General features: G+C 36.5%; 1 protein-coding gene across 1 annotated transcript in view; it reads right to left on the bottom strand.

The window, feature by feature from the left end:
• Positions 1–17,167, bottom strand: part of ERO1B (endoplasmic reticulum oxidoreductase 1 beta) — a 42,513-nt gene that overhangs the window by 15,421 nt on the left and 9,925 nt on the right. The window contains exons 2-6 of the mRNA XM_019472709.1: positions 12,344–12,463; positions 7,118–7,201; positions 6,687–6,728; positions 2,439–2,521; positions 387–460 (exon numbers count right to left, since the gene is read on the bottom strand). Coding sequence (XP_019328254.1) covers positions 387–460; positions 2,439–2,521; positions 6,687–6,728; positions 7,118–7,201; positions 12,344–12,463 — 403 coding nt within the window. The remainder of the gene's footprint in view (positions 1–386; positions 461–2,438; positions 2,522–6,686; positions 6,729–7,117; positions 7,202–12,343; positions 12,464–17,167) is intronic.

Here is a 17,167-nt window from a genome sequence, read left to right on the forward strand (position 1 = left end):
CAACAAAGATAATATAGTAGTAAGAAACTGAATCAGCTGCAAGTAATTTGTCTTATATTTGTGCTAGATGCAACTTTTGTGAGAAGAAGCTTTTTAAAAAAAATATATGCTAACCCCCTCCCGTTTACCTTCTTGATTATTTCCGTAAGTCTCCTGTTCACTATACTAACAGGAGGTAACAGTGAACGTGCACTGTGTAGACTACCAAATGCTCCTTGTAAAAAACTGCATTCTTTGCATGTAAGATGATATGAACTGTCACATCTCCATTTAGCACAAAATTAAAACTTTTAAAAAATGGTTATTTGCAGAGAAACTATAATCTTTTGTGTTTTTTAAGAGACAGCAAATAAAACAAACACTCTGAAAAAGCTTAAACATTTTACCATCAAGTTCACAAAAATGATCCTGTGAATCATCGTATCTTGCCCAGTCAATGAAAGCCTCCTTACTTTGGTTACTGAGGGGAAAAAAATACATTCGATTTTAAACTTTTAAATAAACGACATCAATAAGAGCTACTGAAAGAAATACAATCCACATATAGTAGTTAACTTGGAACTGAATTCTGAATTACTATATCTGAAACTCAAGAATAGATGGAGTTACCGCTTGTTAGCTGCACAGTGATCCAAGCAGGCATCAACTGCAATACTTCAAAAAGTCATCTTGATGTTAGACAGCAAGAAAGATTTCACCATCATTATTTGAACAAACTGTGCAGCGGCAGTGACTTCTCTTCCCTCAGTAAGAGCTTGGTAAAATACTTTTATAGCATACATTTTAAACACTTTTCAAAGTACTACTTTAGCAGCTGTCACTTCGGGGGGGGTGGGGGTGGTAATCATTGTATTTTCATAACCTGTACTTTCAATGAGATCTACAATAGTTAGCCTTGCTTTTTAGTGAGAGACTGGATGTCTAAATGCCCCTTCCAAGCTAAATTACTCTATGAATATGATTTGTCTCAAGCCTTTTAAACAATAACGGTATTCCACTCACCCTAGCATTTTCAAAGGTGTACTGTACCAGAGAGACAAGTACTTTGAAGTTCCCACACTATAAAACACAAACAGTGCCAAAAGCTGAATGCTTTCTCCTACACGTATGTGCAGCACAGAACTACTGATGCCACACTACTGACAGCAAAACACAAGCAAAGTTAAGATTGGGAACTCTGTTCCAGGGTGCAGTGAAGCACCTTGAAATAATGAAAACAACCTATTCCGTTTTATCAAATTAGTACTAGCTGAATTCTACAAACAGAGGCAATTCTATAACAAGATACATTACTAACCTTCTGCCAAATCATAATAGGAGACTTTATACTTGGCATTAGGTGAGGAACTTCTCCAGTAATTACTAGCAGGCAAGATTTGATAATCACAAGAAATACAGCTGATAAAGGAAAATAACCCAAAACCATGAAGATGATGCACTGCTAGGTAGAGAACATGGAGGTTTGCCTACAAAGCACAAACTCTTCCTGCACTTGCAGGATCCGTTACCTGCCCTCTCCCAACTTTAATCGTCTATCCTACTCTCACAAAAGGCATTCTCTTTAGCTCTCCATATGTGTACTCAATCTCATATTTATTCTTTTGCCTACAGGAGTGGAAGAGAGTTAATAGTTTCTTATTTCCCCTAAAAAACCTTGAATAAGGGCTCTAACCAGCTTGGTTTGAAACACCGCACACCAGGCAGAAGCAGTTGCTTTTTCATGGCAGTCCCATTTTGTCAGATGACAGGAAAGAGTTTCAGCATCTCTATCAGGTAGAACTGCTGAAATCTGTGGCCAAAGACACCACACCCCTCCACCAACAGTAACGAATTGATTTTTCTATTTCTACTTTTTAGAAGTGGGGAATCTAGTAGAATGCAAGTTTTTCTAAGTGCTCTTCCACACACTTTCCCACTCAGGGGCAACACCATCCTGCAGAATTCCTCCCACCTAACCTTGACCGTGCCATGCAACAAGCAAGATCAGGGAATTGATCCAAGCTAAAAATAACTTTGCCAACAACGAAAGTAACTCACAAGCTCCCTGATCTGGTTCACTAAATGATCACAAACAGGCATATCAGTGTAACAGAGGGACAGAGCAGGACAGAATCCCTTAATCCAGCACAGTCATCAAGAACAAAGACTGATGCTGGTAAAAAGTAGAAAAAAAGGTGGGTTTATTTGCAAGTTTCCTCCGACTCTTGATGCTGTAAGATACCTCTTTCAAATAATAGCAAAGTGTATTTTTTAAAAAAAAGTCTAGTTATCACTTAACACCTTTACCTTCAGATGTTCTTGCATCATTTCACATTTACTTTCTAATGGGCTATGGAAAGAATGAAGAACAAAAACCAGCACATTGCAAAAACAAGACAGACAAAATGAAATGCTCCTTTGTTACTATTTTTATACTACTGTTGTAAAACACAGCATACCTTAAGGTACTGTTAACTGCTCCCAGTTTGTTAGCTTGCTCACAGTCTTCCAATTCTTTGGAATTATTTGCTGCTTTTGAATACTGTAAAAAAGTTCATATTTAATATACAAATGAATTACCTAAAATTCTCTGAGAACAGGTGCTGTGAAAGGCATTTCTAGGTTTAGCAGTTAATTGGCTAGTATCAGTGAAAATCCTCAGATTCTAGAAGCAGTAAGTAATTCTGGAACATTTCTTATTTCTATTTTTCTTCACTAAATTTCATCAGGCCAATTTCGCTGCTCTAATTTAACTACCACAGAAAATTCAGCTAAATATGTCAAAATTTTGGTTTTTTTTTTTTGTTGTTGTTTTTTTTGTTTTGTTTAAATTTAATGGAGTTCTGAAGTGTTTCATATGGTTATTTACATTCTTGTAAAAGGACCTTGGAAGACAAGCAGTGTCATACTTATAAACGTACCTTGTATTTTGCAAACATAATCATACCCCAAGTTTCATTGGTCATTTCAGTAGGAAAATGTATCAGTTTTGGCCATTTTCCCCTCATGTTTCATTTAATCCTGTTCATTGGCTTTCTTTACATGTGCACAGGTCTGGAAGAGAGGCTTTTCAAGCTGAACTCAAATTTTGATTATTTTAAAGCCAGAATTGAAGTATTTAAGGTGAACTCTGATTCTACAGTACTTTTTAAAAAGTAATCCACTAAAATAGACTTACTATTAGAATACTTCTAAGGGAAACATTTGAAGAATTAAAGATTAAATTCCACTATTCTACAATAATATGGTTATGTCAGCAGGGGATTTGTTAAATCTGTCAGCTTAAAGCTCAAAAAATCCTTCTGACAGTTTTGGAACATAATAGATAGTATCAGTGCTCTCTTAAAAGATAAACAAACCCAATTTCCTCTTTTTTGGGGTTTCTGTTTTGGGGTTTTATATGTGTGTGTTTTTTTCTTTCGCAGACTGAGCCTTAGGTTCACACAGATTTCTACCTTATCACAGTCCTTAAGAAATACAGAGAATTATTTAATGTTAAGTAACTGATAGCTTATATAAAGCTAAACTACTGGCTTCCCTTCACTTCAGGGCACATACATATTGACATGAATGATTACTATCCAAAACCAGCTCAAGATAAAAACGTAAGCTAAAGGCTTTGGTCAACCCTTCAGAAATAGCAAACAACAATGATTTTATAAATTTTAAAAGAAAGAGAATAGTTCATTTCTGAGGACAGACTTGTGGTCAAGATGCCAGAGCAAAAGCACCACCACAATACATATCACAGTACTTCTCAAAAAAGAAAGGATTTAATTAAAACTGTTCAGATGAATAAGCAAAACAACTTGCTTTAAAAATGCATTTGCCAGAACCAATACAAGGAAAAATAGCAGAACCTACTGAAGACCAAAGAAGTGAAGGAGATTAAAAAACCCAAATAATTTAAACCTTGTTAGGGGCCTTGCCCATAACAAATATTTACTCTAGAAGCAACTTCTCACTCAATTTTCTTGGATTTGCCATGGTGTGGCATCCATCATATGGATGTTAAATGGAAAAAAGTGAACAAGGATCTGACCTAAAATGAAACAGATACTGCTGATGAAATAACATACTGAGATACTGAAGTAAACATTCTGCATGTCTACAGTTGCAAACCAATCCCTACCCTGAAGTGAAAAAAATTACTGCCAAGAATATAATCCTAAATTTAAGGTTTCAAACAGAATGAACATTCAAGTCTCAAAACATGTTTCCAGGCTTCACTGTTCTCCCGTGTTTAATAGCAACAGCTATCAGATCAGTGCTCTGTGACCACAGACTAGATCAGGACAAAGTATCTGTTCCTGCCAAAGCAGGATCTCCTAAGAGCAGTTTCTGGAAGAAAACAGAAAAGAGGTGGGCAGGAAGTAAAATATTAAGTTAAATGTTGTAACCTTCAGTTACTGCAGCCTGTCCCTTGCTTCAAAGATTAATACAGCAGCTGTCATGACAGTTCTTTAATGTCTAGCCCTCCAAAATGTGTTCACCACTCAAATGAAACAGGACTATAGAAAGGGAAACTACTTTGTGCTTCTCCAGCACCATTTCAAAAAGCTTATGTTGGTGCCAAGAATTAAAAAGAGATCCTCTATTGCTAATTACACTTCTGTGGGGAAGTTGTGGAAGTGTCTTTGTGGCTAGATGAGCTTTCAAAAGAAGAACTGTTCTCTCTATGGTTCAGCAAACAAACAAAAAAATCCCCCATGAGAGCCTAAATAAAGCTAGAAGTTTACAAGCTCAACATTCATACTAAGATGAGTTTGATGTTTCCTTAAAAGGGATATTAAATGAGATTGTCAATTTTTAATTGGCTCCAAGAAAGATCTTTAACTGAATCATAAGTAAGAAAATGGTGTAGGTAAGATTTATGTCAGTCCTGACAACAATTTTCCTGCAGAAATATTTCGTTTTCTGACAGAGAAGCAGCAGATATTAGCGTCTTTGTTCTACTACAGATTAAAGATGCAGAATTGCCCAACTTTCAGTACTGTAGCTGGTTGCAACAACCTATAAGGCAATTCAAAGGAAACAACTGTAGCAAATATACTAGCAAATGATAGCTTCCGAAAGAAGCTATCCCAGTTTCTTTATTGTAGTGAAAGCCAATGGTGGCTGATTTTTCACTTCCAAAGTCCAATTCAATATACTCATGTGAAGTATCTTAAGAACAGCATACTTTTTGGTTACTAATTAACATCTTACTTATGGCTCTCAAGATTAATCAATCAGGAAGCTCAAATGCCTACGAGAAGAATCCTTTCTAAAACAGTCTTTAAAAGTCTTAAAATGCCTCTTTAGGAGGCATTATGGTATTCCAGGAGTCAGTTTCTCTACAGTCAACCTTGGAAGAGAACAGAGTCAATGAAAAAGAGAACTGGCAACAGATTACCCAGCTAAAACTCAAGATCTTCTGCCCAGAGATAGTGCCAAAGTTTTCCCAGAACAACTACTGTTGCTTGTGCTGAAACCGTGAATGACTGACATTTAAGTCATGTCAGTGAGAAAGATATTTCCACTCTGAACACCAGAAACTTTTAAATGAAGAGGCACACTTTACTTCAGAGTGAGCTTATCAATCTATGTATTGAGTCCCAGGAGATGGGACTTCCTCTGGAGCTAAAGCTTGGACAGACTTGCCTGCACTGTTCATGACAGCAGGACACAGAAGTCATCAATTCACGATGAAGTATTCCTCTCAGCTATCTTTGGTAATCTTTCTTGGCATAAAGTCTAAACCTAATGCCAATGGTCATTTATGGTACGGTGAACTACGCTCAGGTGAGGCAAGCAGCAACTATGGCTGCCCAGTGAGGTGGAAAGTACTGGGGAGGATGGAGATACGATAGTTCAGCAAGAGTAAGTATGAGTCTACCACACAGCCAAGGCACTCAACAGGGAGATCTCTCATTTGGGCATCATTATCCCATCAACTGCCAAAATCCTTATTCTTGGGCACTGTGTTCGGGATTTGGGGGCAGGGGAGGGTTGTTTGTCTTTCTGCTCTGACCTCTTTTCTAGGCATATATACCCTCTTTACTTTTTTGGCTTTGCTAAGATCACTTGGTGATCTAGGAAGGATGGCTTGGAGAGAAGCAAGCAAAAGCCGACAGCACAGACTGACTACTTAAGCTTGCACTGACCACTTTAGCCTAAATTGTCTTTAGGCTAATGACCAAATCATCTTTAGACTAATGAATGTCTTTAGACTAATGACCAAATCATCTTTAGACTAATGACCTGCTCAAGATTAGACATAGCAAAACTACATGTAATCGTTCAGGTTCTTTTAATATTACAGGTTGTGGTTATACATGATTCTTGCAAAAGACTGCACTGCTACTGCATCTGTGCATCTCAGCCTATGGCTTTATAGAAGATGGCCTGTACTCAGAAATGAACAAAGAATTTTGTACCAGGCATTCTGTGGCCATGTACTGCTGTCCCTGGTCATTCATTGATTCAGTCTGCACCAGCTCTCAAGCTATGACAGACTCAGAATGACATGACAGTACCAGCTATGTCAGAAACAGTATTATACATAAAAGTAAAAATGCAAAGCCACATAAAGGAACTGATCGGTTATGTTAACAATTTCACCACTATGCCAAGACTGAAGGTTTGTAATAAAAAGTCATGCAGCTACTATAATGTTAAGATTAAAAAAAAATCAGAAAGAACTTAGAAAATAAATGACTACTTACTTTATTAGAGCTCCCAGCCTTAATTCCAACAGGTATTTTGCTCTAAAAACAAAAAATAAATCACAGTTTTTACACTGTTCATAGAAATTATTATGCTTGATGAAAATCTACAAATTAAATATCACTCCTACAGAGGTCAAAGCAAACTTGTTTTTAAATAATTAACTTCCTCCTTTACCTTCTCAACTGGTTATATCCAGAACAGTGCTAGAGTTTAGAAAAGACATTTGTTTTATTGGTAAAATGACTAAAACCTTAAAATACTTCAGTTGTATTTCTGCTTTTGAAAGGGAAAATAATTTTATTGTCACTCTTTTATTTAAATTTAAGTTCTCATTAGTAAATATTGTTAAGTATAGTATTAGTCACTGCAAATTAGCAAACTTTTTAACCAAATAACCTTTTTCTATTTTATATTATTTGATCCATACCTCAGGACAAGGCTCTACATGACAATCTTTGATAGAACAATGGCCATCATCAGCCCAAAATGGGCATGGTCTCTTCAGGTTGACCTAAACATACAAAACCAAAAGTTTACAATCAACACCTACGCAAGGCAACTTTAAAAGAAAGAGCTCTCAGTATCAGGAAATCCTTTCAAATTAAAGGAGAGGATACAAGGAAAAAGGGTTAAATTTAGTACTTTAAGTTTGGGGGGTTTGTGGGGGTTTGGTCTAGTATAATAGTATATTTAAGCACAAATTAAATCTCTCGCCACTAATATAACTTCAAAGCAGTACATGAACTACTAAAAAGAAGGCAAATCAGACATATGCAGCTCTAAAATGGTTGTACTTACAATCAGTTGTACTTGTACTATACTGATCAAGAAAATACATTTGATGGAGGACAGACTAGTGCACAAGTTTACTAATTCAAGTAAGCGCTTGGATGATTTCAGATTTCAAGCAATAAAAACTGGCAATCACTACTACACATCATAGCTAGTCAAGGAAGAATGAGTATCATAATGGCCTCAAATTATAGAACTGATCCAGTACAAATATAAATAATGAAGAGAAACCACTTCAGAAACATTACCAGCAAATCCTGTAATGATTAGTGCTCCTATTTGTCATCAAATGGCACAATAAAGGCAGGGAGTACCACACACATTAGTATATACGACATTGCAAAGGACTCAAACAATTTACTACACTTCACTTGGAATGTCAATGTGAGAGTCAGTGAAGAAAAAAAAAATGCCAGCTTTCCTTTACATTAGCCTTATACATACGAACAAACATTAGTGATAAAAAACACTTTGACCTCATCACTCCTTAACTGAAGACTACAGACTAAAGGTTTTCCTGCATGATCAACCAGAAACACTGCAGAAGTACACCATCTTTGAAATCTAACATTACAAATAAAATACAAAGCATTTATCCTTTGTAGCAACCACTATCTTCCAGATAAAAAGTTGGTTTTAAAACTTTCAAAGTAAAAAAAGAAAAACCACACAAAACAAAAATTACTTTATTCTTTTACTTTGTTTTCCTTTAGCACAGCTTGTACTAGTTTTCTTCACTGGATAAATACTATTCATGAAGATATTCAACTGAAGTCACTACTTATATCCAACTAACTACATCCTGAATTATTTGATATATCACTTCTTATTTGAAACTGTTGCAGATATTGAATTTGATTCTGTAGTCAGACACAGCAAGAGTTCTATAAAACGCACTGTAAAATTAAGCCTAATACCCCAAGGATGGCATCAGGCCCTAGAGCAGTTTCAACACAAAAATTTAAGAATTATAAATGTGCTTATAAAAATTATTTAGATCTATAAATCTTAAGTCAGAAAACTAATCCTTATGCTAGCTTATGGAAAAAAATACATACAAGCTGTACAGTAAATTGTCACACACTATAAAGAACAGTGTTACTATACCTAATAGGTTAAAAAACTGAGACTAAACACTTCATCAATTTAGTCTTCAGAAAAACACGTTTTCCCCTTATGTGTAGGAACATTTTTCTAATTAATGTAATTTATATCCTATACTTTCACTTTACATAAGGAGAAACATAGTCAGGAAACAAAGCTTAAACATCTAGTACAGTAGTGCCAGAGCAGCCCCTTAGGCAAAGAATTGGCAACTGAACTCTAAATCCCATGTTCTGATGAACTTGGAGTCCACTGCATGTGGTACTTGAAGGGTTCTGGCTACGATAAAAGAAACACACTACTTAATCTTTTAATTTGGAGTAAATTGAAATCACTGAGCCGTCTTGAACAATTATTCCATTAAAAAAAACCTTTATGCTTTGAACACATTTAACTGGCAGAGTACATTTATACTGGATCAGTGATTTGCTTTAAGTGGCCTGTTTTTTGGGGGAATACAGTAATAGAAGCCCAATGGCTATGTTCACTGAATTGTCAAACCAAAGCCTCAGCAATAAAAAAATATGAATAAAATTCAATTTTTTTCCCCAGCATTATACATAATACACTAAGCATAAGGAAAACTAGATCAATATGCTTCTGATACAAAGCAGGCACAATATGAAGAATCTGAGATGAATTATAGCCAGATATTACTCTCCCTCCAGTCTATTCTCTTAATTTTGACAGCTAAGAAATACCAAAGCTATGTACCAGAAGTAAAGAAACAACCTTTAATGCTTGAAGGATAAATTGTTCTGTGGCACCACGTACCCAAATTAAAGCAAAACAAAAATAATTCCCTCTTCAAATGTTCTGTCAATACCACAAAAGATCCCCAAAGAGCAAAACTTAATGTTTGACTTGCTCAACTGCCCTTTATTATACTAAATTCCCCTACCAAACCTTTCAGCAAGCAAGTTCTTTCTGTATTTTCAAAACATGCAGACAAAGCTAACTGCTATATAACATCTGAAGGAAAGACTGTTTTCCAGATTTCCATTTTAATGTACTTATTCAGCATGACTGGGAATTATAAATTCAGCTTTAAAATGTTAAAAGAGATTCCGCAGTCAAAAAAACCTAAAAAGACATTAAGCAGATAGTACAACTTCTTAGGAGTGATGACAACTATCTTCTAGTTACAGTTCAAGCCCCGCTAGCACAGATACATTAAAAGCAGAGATTTTAGGTTGCTTTTTCCTCCCCATTTCCTCTATTCAATCAACAAACACCATCCCTAGAAAAAAAAAATGTAAAATTTTAGAATTTTTTGTATGTGTTCACTCATCATCTTTTTTTAAATAAAGCACAAAAAAGTGTTACATTTTACATCACCTTCACAATAAGACCTATTACATAAAGCATGCCCCTCCCACCAATTTCTACCAAAAAAAAGACCAGCTAACATAGTTAGACTACAACCTTCTTCAAAGTAAACTCTAACAATAAAACATGCTAACATACTTAGGAAGATCCAAGTTACTAGGCAGTCGCTGTTCTTACACAGAGAAACACTGTAAATAAAAGAATACTGCTGTCTAAACTGCAGATTAATTTAGAAAGAACACCTGCAAATCAAGATATACTAGTCCCAGAATGATTCAAGAGCACTAAAAACCAGCATGCGCACACACACTTCTGAGACAAACTGAGGCTGTATAACACTTGTACTTTAATCAGTACCAATCATGCACTGACTACACAGAACATCCTTCTACTTTCTTCAGGGCCTGAAACATTAGATTTCATTATTATCATTTAGAGTATTATTCAATACTTGTCACACATTAAAAGTTAGATTCCTTATCATAAGGCTTCCATAGTTTGTGTGTTTTGATGTATAAAACTATACAGAGACAAAATCTTTTATTCCTTTATTTCTTTCATTGAGAAGTGTTCCACCAACTATCTAGAAACCACCTAGCACAATTTCAGCAAGACTTTAAAAAGAAAGTTTTCTTTGGCCTTTAAATAAAAACTAGCTAGTCCATTCAGTATTATACATTAAAGTTCAAGTTCTTTTATGGCTGGTGAACTAGTAACACAATGGGAATACTGTGACTGTAGTTACAAAAGTTCATGATCCAAATTCCTATTACAAATTAACTTACTTCAGAGTAGGAGTGTTTTCACTCCCAGAACAAGTATACTCCCCCCATGTTTGTTCAGTATTTAGCTACACTGTAGGTGACCTAGATGATCATTGCCTATCCTCACAATTTCCACATCCATCTATGTGCTTAATAGCACTTCCATGATTCTGTGCAGGGTCATCAAAAAAACTGTTGCTTATTCAGAGGGGAAAGGGTGAAAAATGTTCTGACTTACTTATTCAGTTTGCTTGTTCAACACAAATTCTGTTCTATCACAACTGAAAGTACTAAATAATGTGTGGTGATGGGTGGACTGCACACTGGCCCTTGTAATTGCCCATCTATTAGGAAGATCAGTATGAAAGATGTGGTGGGATTGCAACACAACATTAAAGTATGATCTGCAGAACTGCTGTTGAAATGAAGATTAGCTCTAAATTTGCAGGATTAAATTACTGTTGTATAAAACCTTGTATACCTGTTGCTCCTCCTGTTCAAATACTTTGTTTTGTATCTTTCTGTGCCTCTGGAGAATCTAATTACCACTACTATGTGTTGTATTATCACTGAAGTTGCACATAACTTGTTTCTCCTGAAAAGTGAAGCTAGAACTGTATCATGTAGCAGGAGGAGATTCAGGGTAAAGTTACACATTACTGCTTGCTCAGACTACAAAGGGAAGATTCTAGCACTTTTTTCTCCTTCCTCACATTCATAACTCCCTCTTGCACGAGTTTAATACTTGTCTGATTCCAGATCAGGTAGATAACTTACTACATCCTGGGGAAAAGGAAAAAAAACAAACAACCCCAACAACCAAACCCAAACATCTAAGCTAAAAATCTTAGGTTAAAGAGATGCATTGGCCTAATGCACAGTCAGACAAGCCCAAGAGCTAAAAGCAGGGAAGGAGCAGGATGGTCTGCCCTAAAAGGAGTGTAATCTCCTTCTTCCAGCGGCAGGCAACCATCTGGTTAGCAGGGAAGGAGCAGGATGGTCCGCCCTAAAAGGAGTGTAATCTCCTTCCAGCGGCAGGCAACCATCTGGTTAGCACAGTCAAAATGCAACCTTATTTTCAAGTTAAGCATATCTGAAAACAGAAGTATCAGACTTCAAAGTCTTATTTTGCTCATCAGATTCTAATACAGAGAAAAAAATGTTTAAAGTCTTAAAAATTGATATTACGTACTACTTGAAAATTGAATATTTTTACCTATTTTTCAAAGGAATAATGGTTCTCTAGATAGCAAACACTAAAATCAGAACTAAGACAGCAACTTATAAGAAAAGGAAATCATTGCAATATTTCCATTTCAAATTACACACATTTCTTAGAAGACAAGTACTGCACATTGTCAGAAAGTTGCTAATATACAATCCTTTTCTAGATACAGCAGTACAAAGATACTACCTTTAAAATTACCACTTATCAGTTGAATGAAAGAAGTCATGATTTACTGTCACTGACTCCAAGATTAACACAGCAAACACGACCTATTACCAACATAAATGTCAGGGACTGAAAACCTGCTACAACCAAATTAAAGAGCTGTGGGCTTCTAAAAGACAACTTAATATAGACAAGGTAATTTGATATGTAATCCTCCCTATATTTTCTGGATTTTATTTAAATTATTCAGGAAAATCCTTTCTAATTGTACCTTGTAATATCTGAAGTAATCACGTTCTTGCAGTTTCTGTATTTTGGGGAAGATCTTGAAAGTATTGAAGTCATCGATGCTTTCTATGTCACATAAGCAATCATCTAGGACCCCCGTGAGCTATTAAAAAAATACACAAAAATTTATTTTAATCAAGAAATGCAATATTAACTACAGAAAAATCCTCTAAAGAGAAAAAGATGGCAGTCAAAAGAAATGCAGTTCCATAGCAAATAATTTATTTCTCATCATTAAAATACTCTACAACATACCTTACACACTCAGAACTAGAAAATAACAGACGTTAGCACTTTTTCTAAGCTTAAGTCCACCTCCAAATGCGATGCTGAATCAATGTTAGCCAGATTAATACTTTCAGCCCTGAAATTTGTTGACAGATTCAGCATATAGAACCTTCTGCAGAATGAGCAGCAAGATTTTCCAAACTACGAACACATGGTATATTAGCACATCAGAGTTGCATACCAAGTATTCCCCACCAAATGCTCATTAGCTGAATTGCCTAAAAAAACCCCCACAATCATGCATTGTCATCTTATTTTTTAATTCTTCTCAAAGCGTAAGAACACTCCAGCTAGTTTCTTTAGAGGCATGGGAGAAAGGGGAATACGTACTTCTGTGCCCAAGAAGTTAGTAACTTCACAGTTAAATTCTACAAGTAAATACTAGGAAAACCAGGTGCAGGCACCTATATTGTAAGGCTGTAAATCTATTGTGAAACTAAGTCTGAACTTTCCAGGTCCCATCCCTCTTCTTGTGCCAGGACAGCAAGCTGGTTCAAGGTACTGCACTAGCTAAAGACCACCTCTATGAAAAGGAGTGCACACAAGCTCAGAAGCGCTACTGCCAGCACAGGAAAGGAAGGCAGGACTGTGCAAGTAGCAGAGAGGACAGGCCCAACTAACTTAGTAGACTAAGCTACAGCAACGCTTTTACTGAGACCCTGTCAGTGTCTTAGTGAAAGGCGTAAACACTGAAAATCTGATTCTATGAACATTTGTATGATAAATTTCATTAAATCTGAACTAACTGCTCCTAAGCATAGCTTCTTAAAACAACTACAAACATGTTTGAAAAGCCTTTCAAATGTAAGTTTGAAGGCTATAGACCATATCTAAGGGAATGGAACCAAACACTGCTGGTTAACTACTACTATTCTTCAGCCAGACAGAAATTCATCGACATACATGATGGCCTAGAAAGCACACAAAACAGGAAAGCCCACACATCTTCTATCTTGCATGGGTTTAGAAGAACTTCTACTTATTAAAAGGTTATGTGCAAAAGCAGATGATAAATATTTTGTGGCTTTTTTTTTCCCCTCCACAGATTTCACATAGATGAGATTATGAAATCATCTAATCTGTTTTATGCATGATAAATCACTCCACTACTTTACAGAACAGATACCCTTATATAATCAAGCTTGATGTAAAAGAATCACTAGAAACCGAATTGTAGGCTTCTGCTCTTTTATGAAGCATAAAGGAGGCCTGGAAAATGGATTTCCCCCAACCCCCTATGAGAATAAAGAGGTGAGGGTATGGCAATGAAGCATTTAAGTAGAAAATTCACCTCCTGTAGATCCTGCTTTTCCTGAGGCACTAAATAGGCTGTCACAATTCTGCAGAGTAGATACGGCAATGAAGTAAAACTCATTGAAGGGAAGTTACTTCACCCAAAGTCTTCCATGCTGTTATGCTTGCCTTGTTAATGTTATCTAACTTCAAACCTGGGCAAACAGCTATGAAAGAGCCTATGTGCAATTAGAGGTTTTTCACAAAGCCAAGAAAGCTCATAGCCCACATGGCTGCCAACTTCAAAGTCAGAAGACAAAACTTGTTATTATTGATACTTACAGAAATAAAAACCCCATGCATTTTAATCTATAATGATTTTGTTAAAAATTTCAAATTTTCTTATCAGTCACACATAGGCAGAAATTAATTTTGCAGTCTTTACAAGTAACACCATACCACAAAACAAACAGCAGTACATTTCTTTATAATATAAAAAGGCAAAAAGATAACTGTGAGTGAAAATAACTGAGCATTTTGCTCAAATATTATTAAACTGTATAAACAGGATAAACCTTATGTGAAGAGCAACCATTTATTAAGCTGAAAGCAGTAGGAAAGATCCAAGAAATTTTTTATGGACTCAGAAGATAAAGAGTAGGAAACTATTTCGATGACCACCTGCTTACAAACATATTTTTACCATCTAAGCAAAACTGAAAATACTCTTTTGGGGGAAAATGTCCCAAATAAACATGCAGTAGTTACACTCAGTGACAAATCCCCACAGAAAAATAAAAAGCTGCAGTCTTTTTATTCAACTAAGATAGCAAGCTAATGGAGGTCACACCTTTGCCAGATGTCCCTGATAAAATCTCAATCCTAAGAACATCTTTCAAAATGCAGTACAGTTACTCAGAACATTACAAAGTTTCAGAAATAAACCCTCCCCAAAAACTAGAACTGGTCTAAGAAATTATTAAGAGAAAAATTAAAGTAACAAGAGCAAGCAAACTAAATTCTCCATTTCTTTCTCTCAACTTTTTCAAAACTGAAACAGTTAGCTCCCTGTATACATAAAATAGCAAAATCAATGTTTCCTTGGAAGGCATGCTCCAAAATTAAACTATGCTATATCTGTACCAAACCACAATTTATAAAATGGCTTGACAGCACATATGAAATACCAATACTGCACATCAGTGGAGTCAGTTCATAGCACACTAATACAACAGCAACACAGGCTTCAAGTACCCCAGTTAGAGGTTTTTTATTAGTCCAGGTATAGTCTTCAGTGCTCTCACTTGCGTAATGATGGAACACTCTAAGAACATGCAGAAAATTGTTTCATTTTTGTCACCACCTGCATCTTCCAGTGATTTTTTTCAAACTGGAGACACCAAAATAAGAACAGTGTATTACACAGTTAAAATTACGTATTGCAAGACCTACTTTGCTATTCACACAATTGGTATTTTGCCTTTTTTAAATTGAACTATACTAGTTAACTTAGTCCACAAATATAGAGCCAAACTGTACTGTAAGTTATCACAACTTTTATCACTATGGCCAAGTATCAAGCTTTCTTTTCATCTGTTAATTACTTTGAACTCTGCTATAAACTCTAAAAGCATTAGCCTACTATAATTTGTGTTCAAGAAGTTGTCTGACATTGAATAGCTGCTATTTCTTCTATATTTCCAATATGCTTATACAAAGTATTTCCACGTATTGTCGAACTTAGTTTGGTTCTTGTACAGATACCAGAGCTGTACTGGAAATGATAAACTTCTAACTTATCTTCTCCAAGATAAATCAACCCTTCAAAAGAAAAGGTCAATGTCCAACCTGCATCAATTTCTCCTTATGAAATCTGGAAAGAGAAACGTATTCAGCACTTCAACATTAAGAAAAACCTGAATAAATTCATATACTAACAAGCAGTCTATTCGTACAAACAACCTTATTAGTGTTATCAGGTTGCTGTACTTTAATTGCTTCAACAATTAGAAGACCACCTGGGATGACTTGTTTTGTTCCTTAGTGTTTATCTTAGCCATAGCTGCAGAATGAGAGAAAAGCTATAGGTAACATGACTCAAAGAACTTATGGCTAGCTTAACTTTTCTCTGCGCAAGTCAAACTCTAGGTATTTAAACTCTGAATACAACATGCTAATAATTTTATGAAATACCAACAACCAATCTCTCTGCCAAGCGTCATAAGAAAACCATGCCAGTTTGTTAATGGCTTCTTTAAGAATCCCAATTCAATTAGCATTTAGTTACACTAAAATAGCTACTAAAATAAGGGATTTTTAAACCTGAGAAAACCTCAACTTACAACAAAAAAAATTGCAATAAAAGCTATCTATGCTAGACTACTCTACTCACTGCCTTGGATGGTCACTTCGAATATAGCATGTTATACAAAGCAGAAATTTAGAAAATATAAGAAAACTAATAATCAGATACAGAAGACAAATTTTGCTCCACGTGGACATCATATTTCCATATAAACTCACTCTAATGTCTTTGGCCTAGCTGAAATCCTTCCCTTCTTGACACCAGCTATTATTTCAGTCACGGTCATACTGCTGATGAATAGCAAACTCCCAACTACAGACACTTGTCCTTCTGAAGCTGTGAAGGCAGTTTACAGAAAGAAGGCGCGTTCTCATCCTTCTCTGTAGTGTGGGCAAACAGACACGACCTAAACACAAGCCAAGGACAGGCAACGATACTACCATTCAAACATATAGCTTCTCACCGACTTCATAAGGACACCAAAGTTTCTGCCTAAAGCCGAGGGTATGATCCAACCCAGAGCTCCTCAACACAACACCCCACCAACAGCAAGCAGTGTTAGCTAGATTAAACAACTCCTCTGTGTAGCTGGACCATTATATAGGGTACTACCAGTGGTTCCCAGGTCAACCAACTTCTCCCCTTACTGTAGCACCGGGGCCACACAGACCGGAGGCACCCAACCACCCGGCCCCGGGCTGCACTGTAGCACCGGGGCCACACAGACGGGAGGCACCCAACCACCCGGCCCCGGGCTGGATCCCAGCAAGTAGCAGCCGTAGGGTATCGAATAGGAAGGACGTGGGCTACAGACTTCAGCGAGGGATCCCCAGACTTCTCCGCCGGGGAGGCTGCAGAAGACACGGCCCGAAGCTGCCCTCTCCCCCACGCCTCTCCGAAGCGCCCTCACCGCCTCCTCCAGCCCGCGACAGGAAGGACCCCTGCTTTCCTTCCCCTCAGGCAGGGGTCCGCAGCCCTACC

The sequence above is a fragment of the Aptenodytes forsteri genome, unplaced genomic scaffold (assembly GCF_000699145.1).
Source record: "Aptenodytes forsteri isolate BGI_AS27 unplaced genomic scaffold, ASM69914v1 Scaffold132, whole genome shotgun sequence".
Lineage (NCBI taxonomy): Eukaryota > Metazoa > Chordata > Aves > Sphenisciformes > Spheniscidae > Aptenodytes > Aptenodytes forsteri.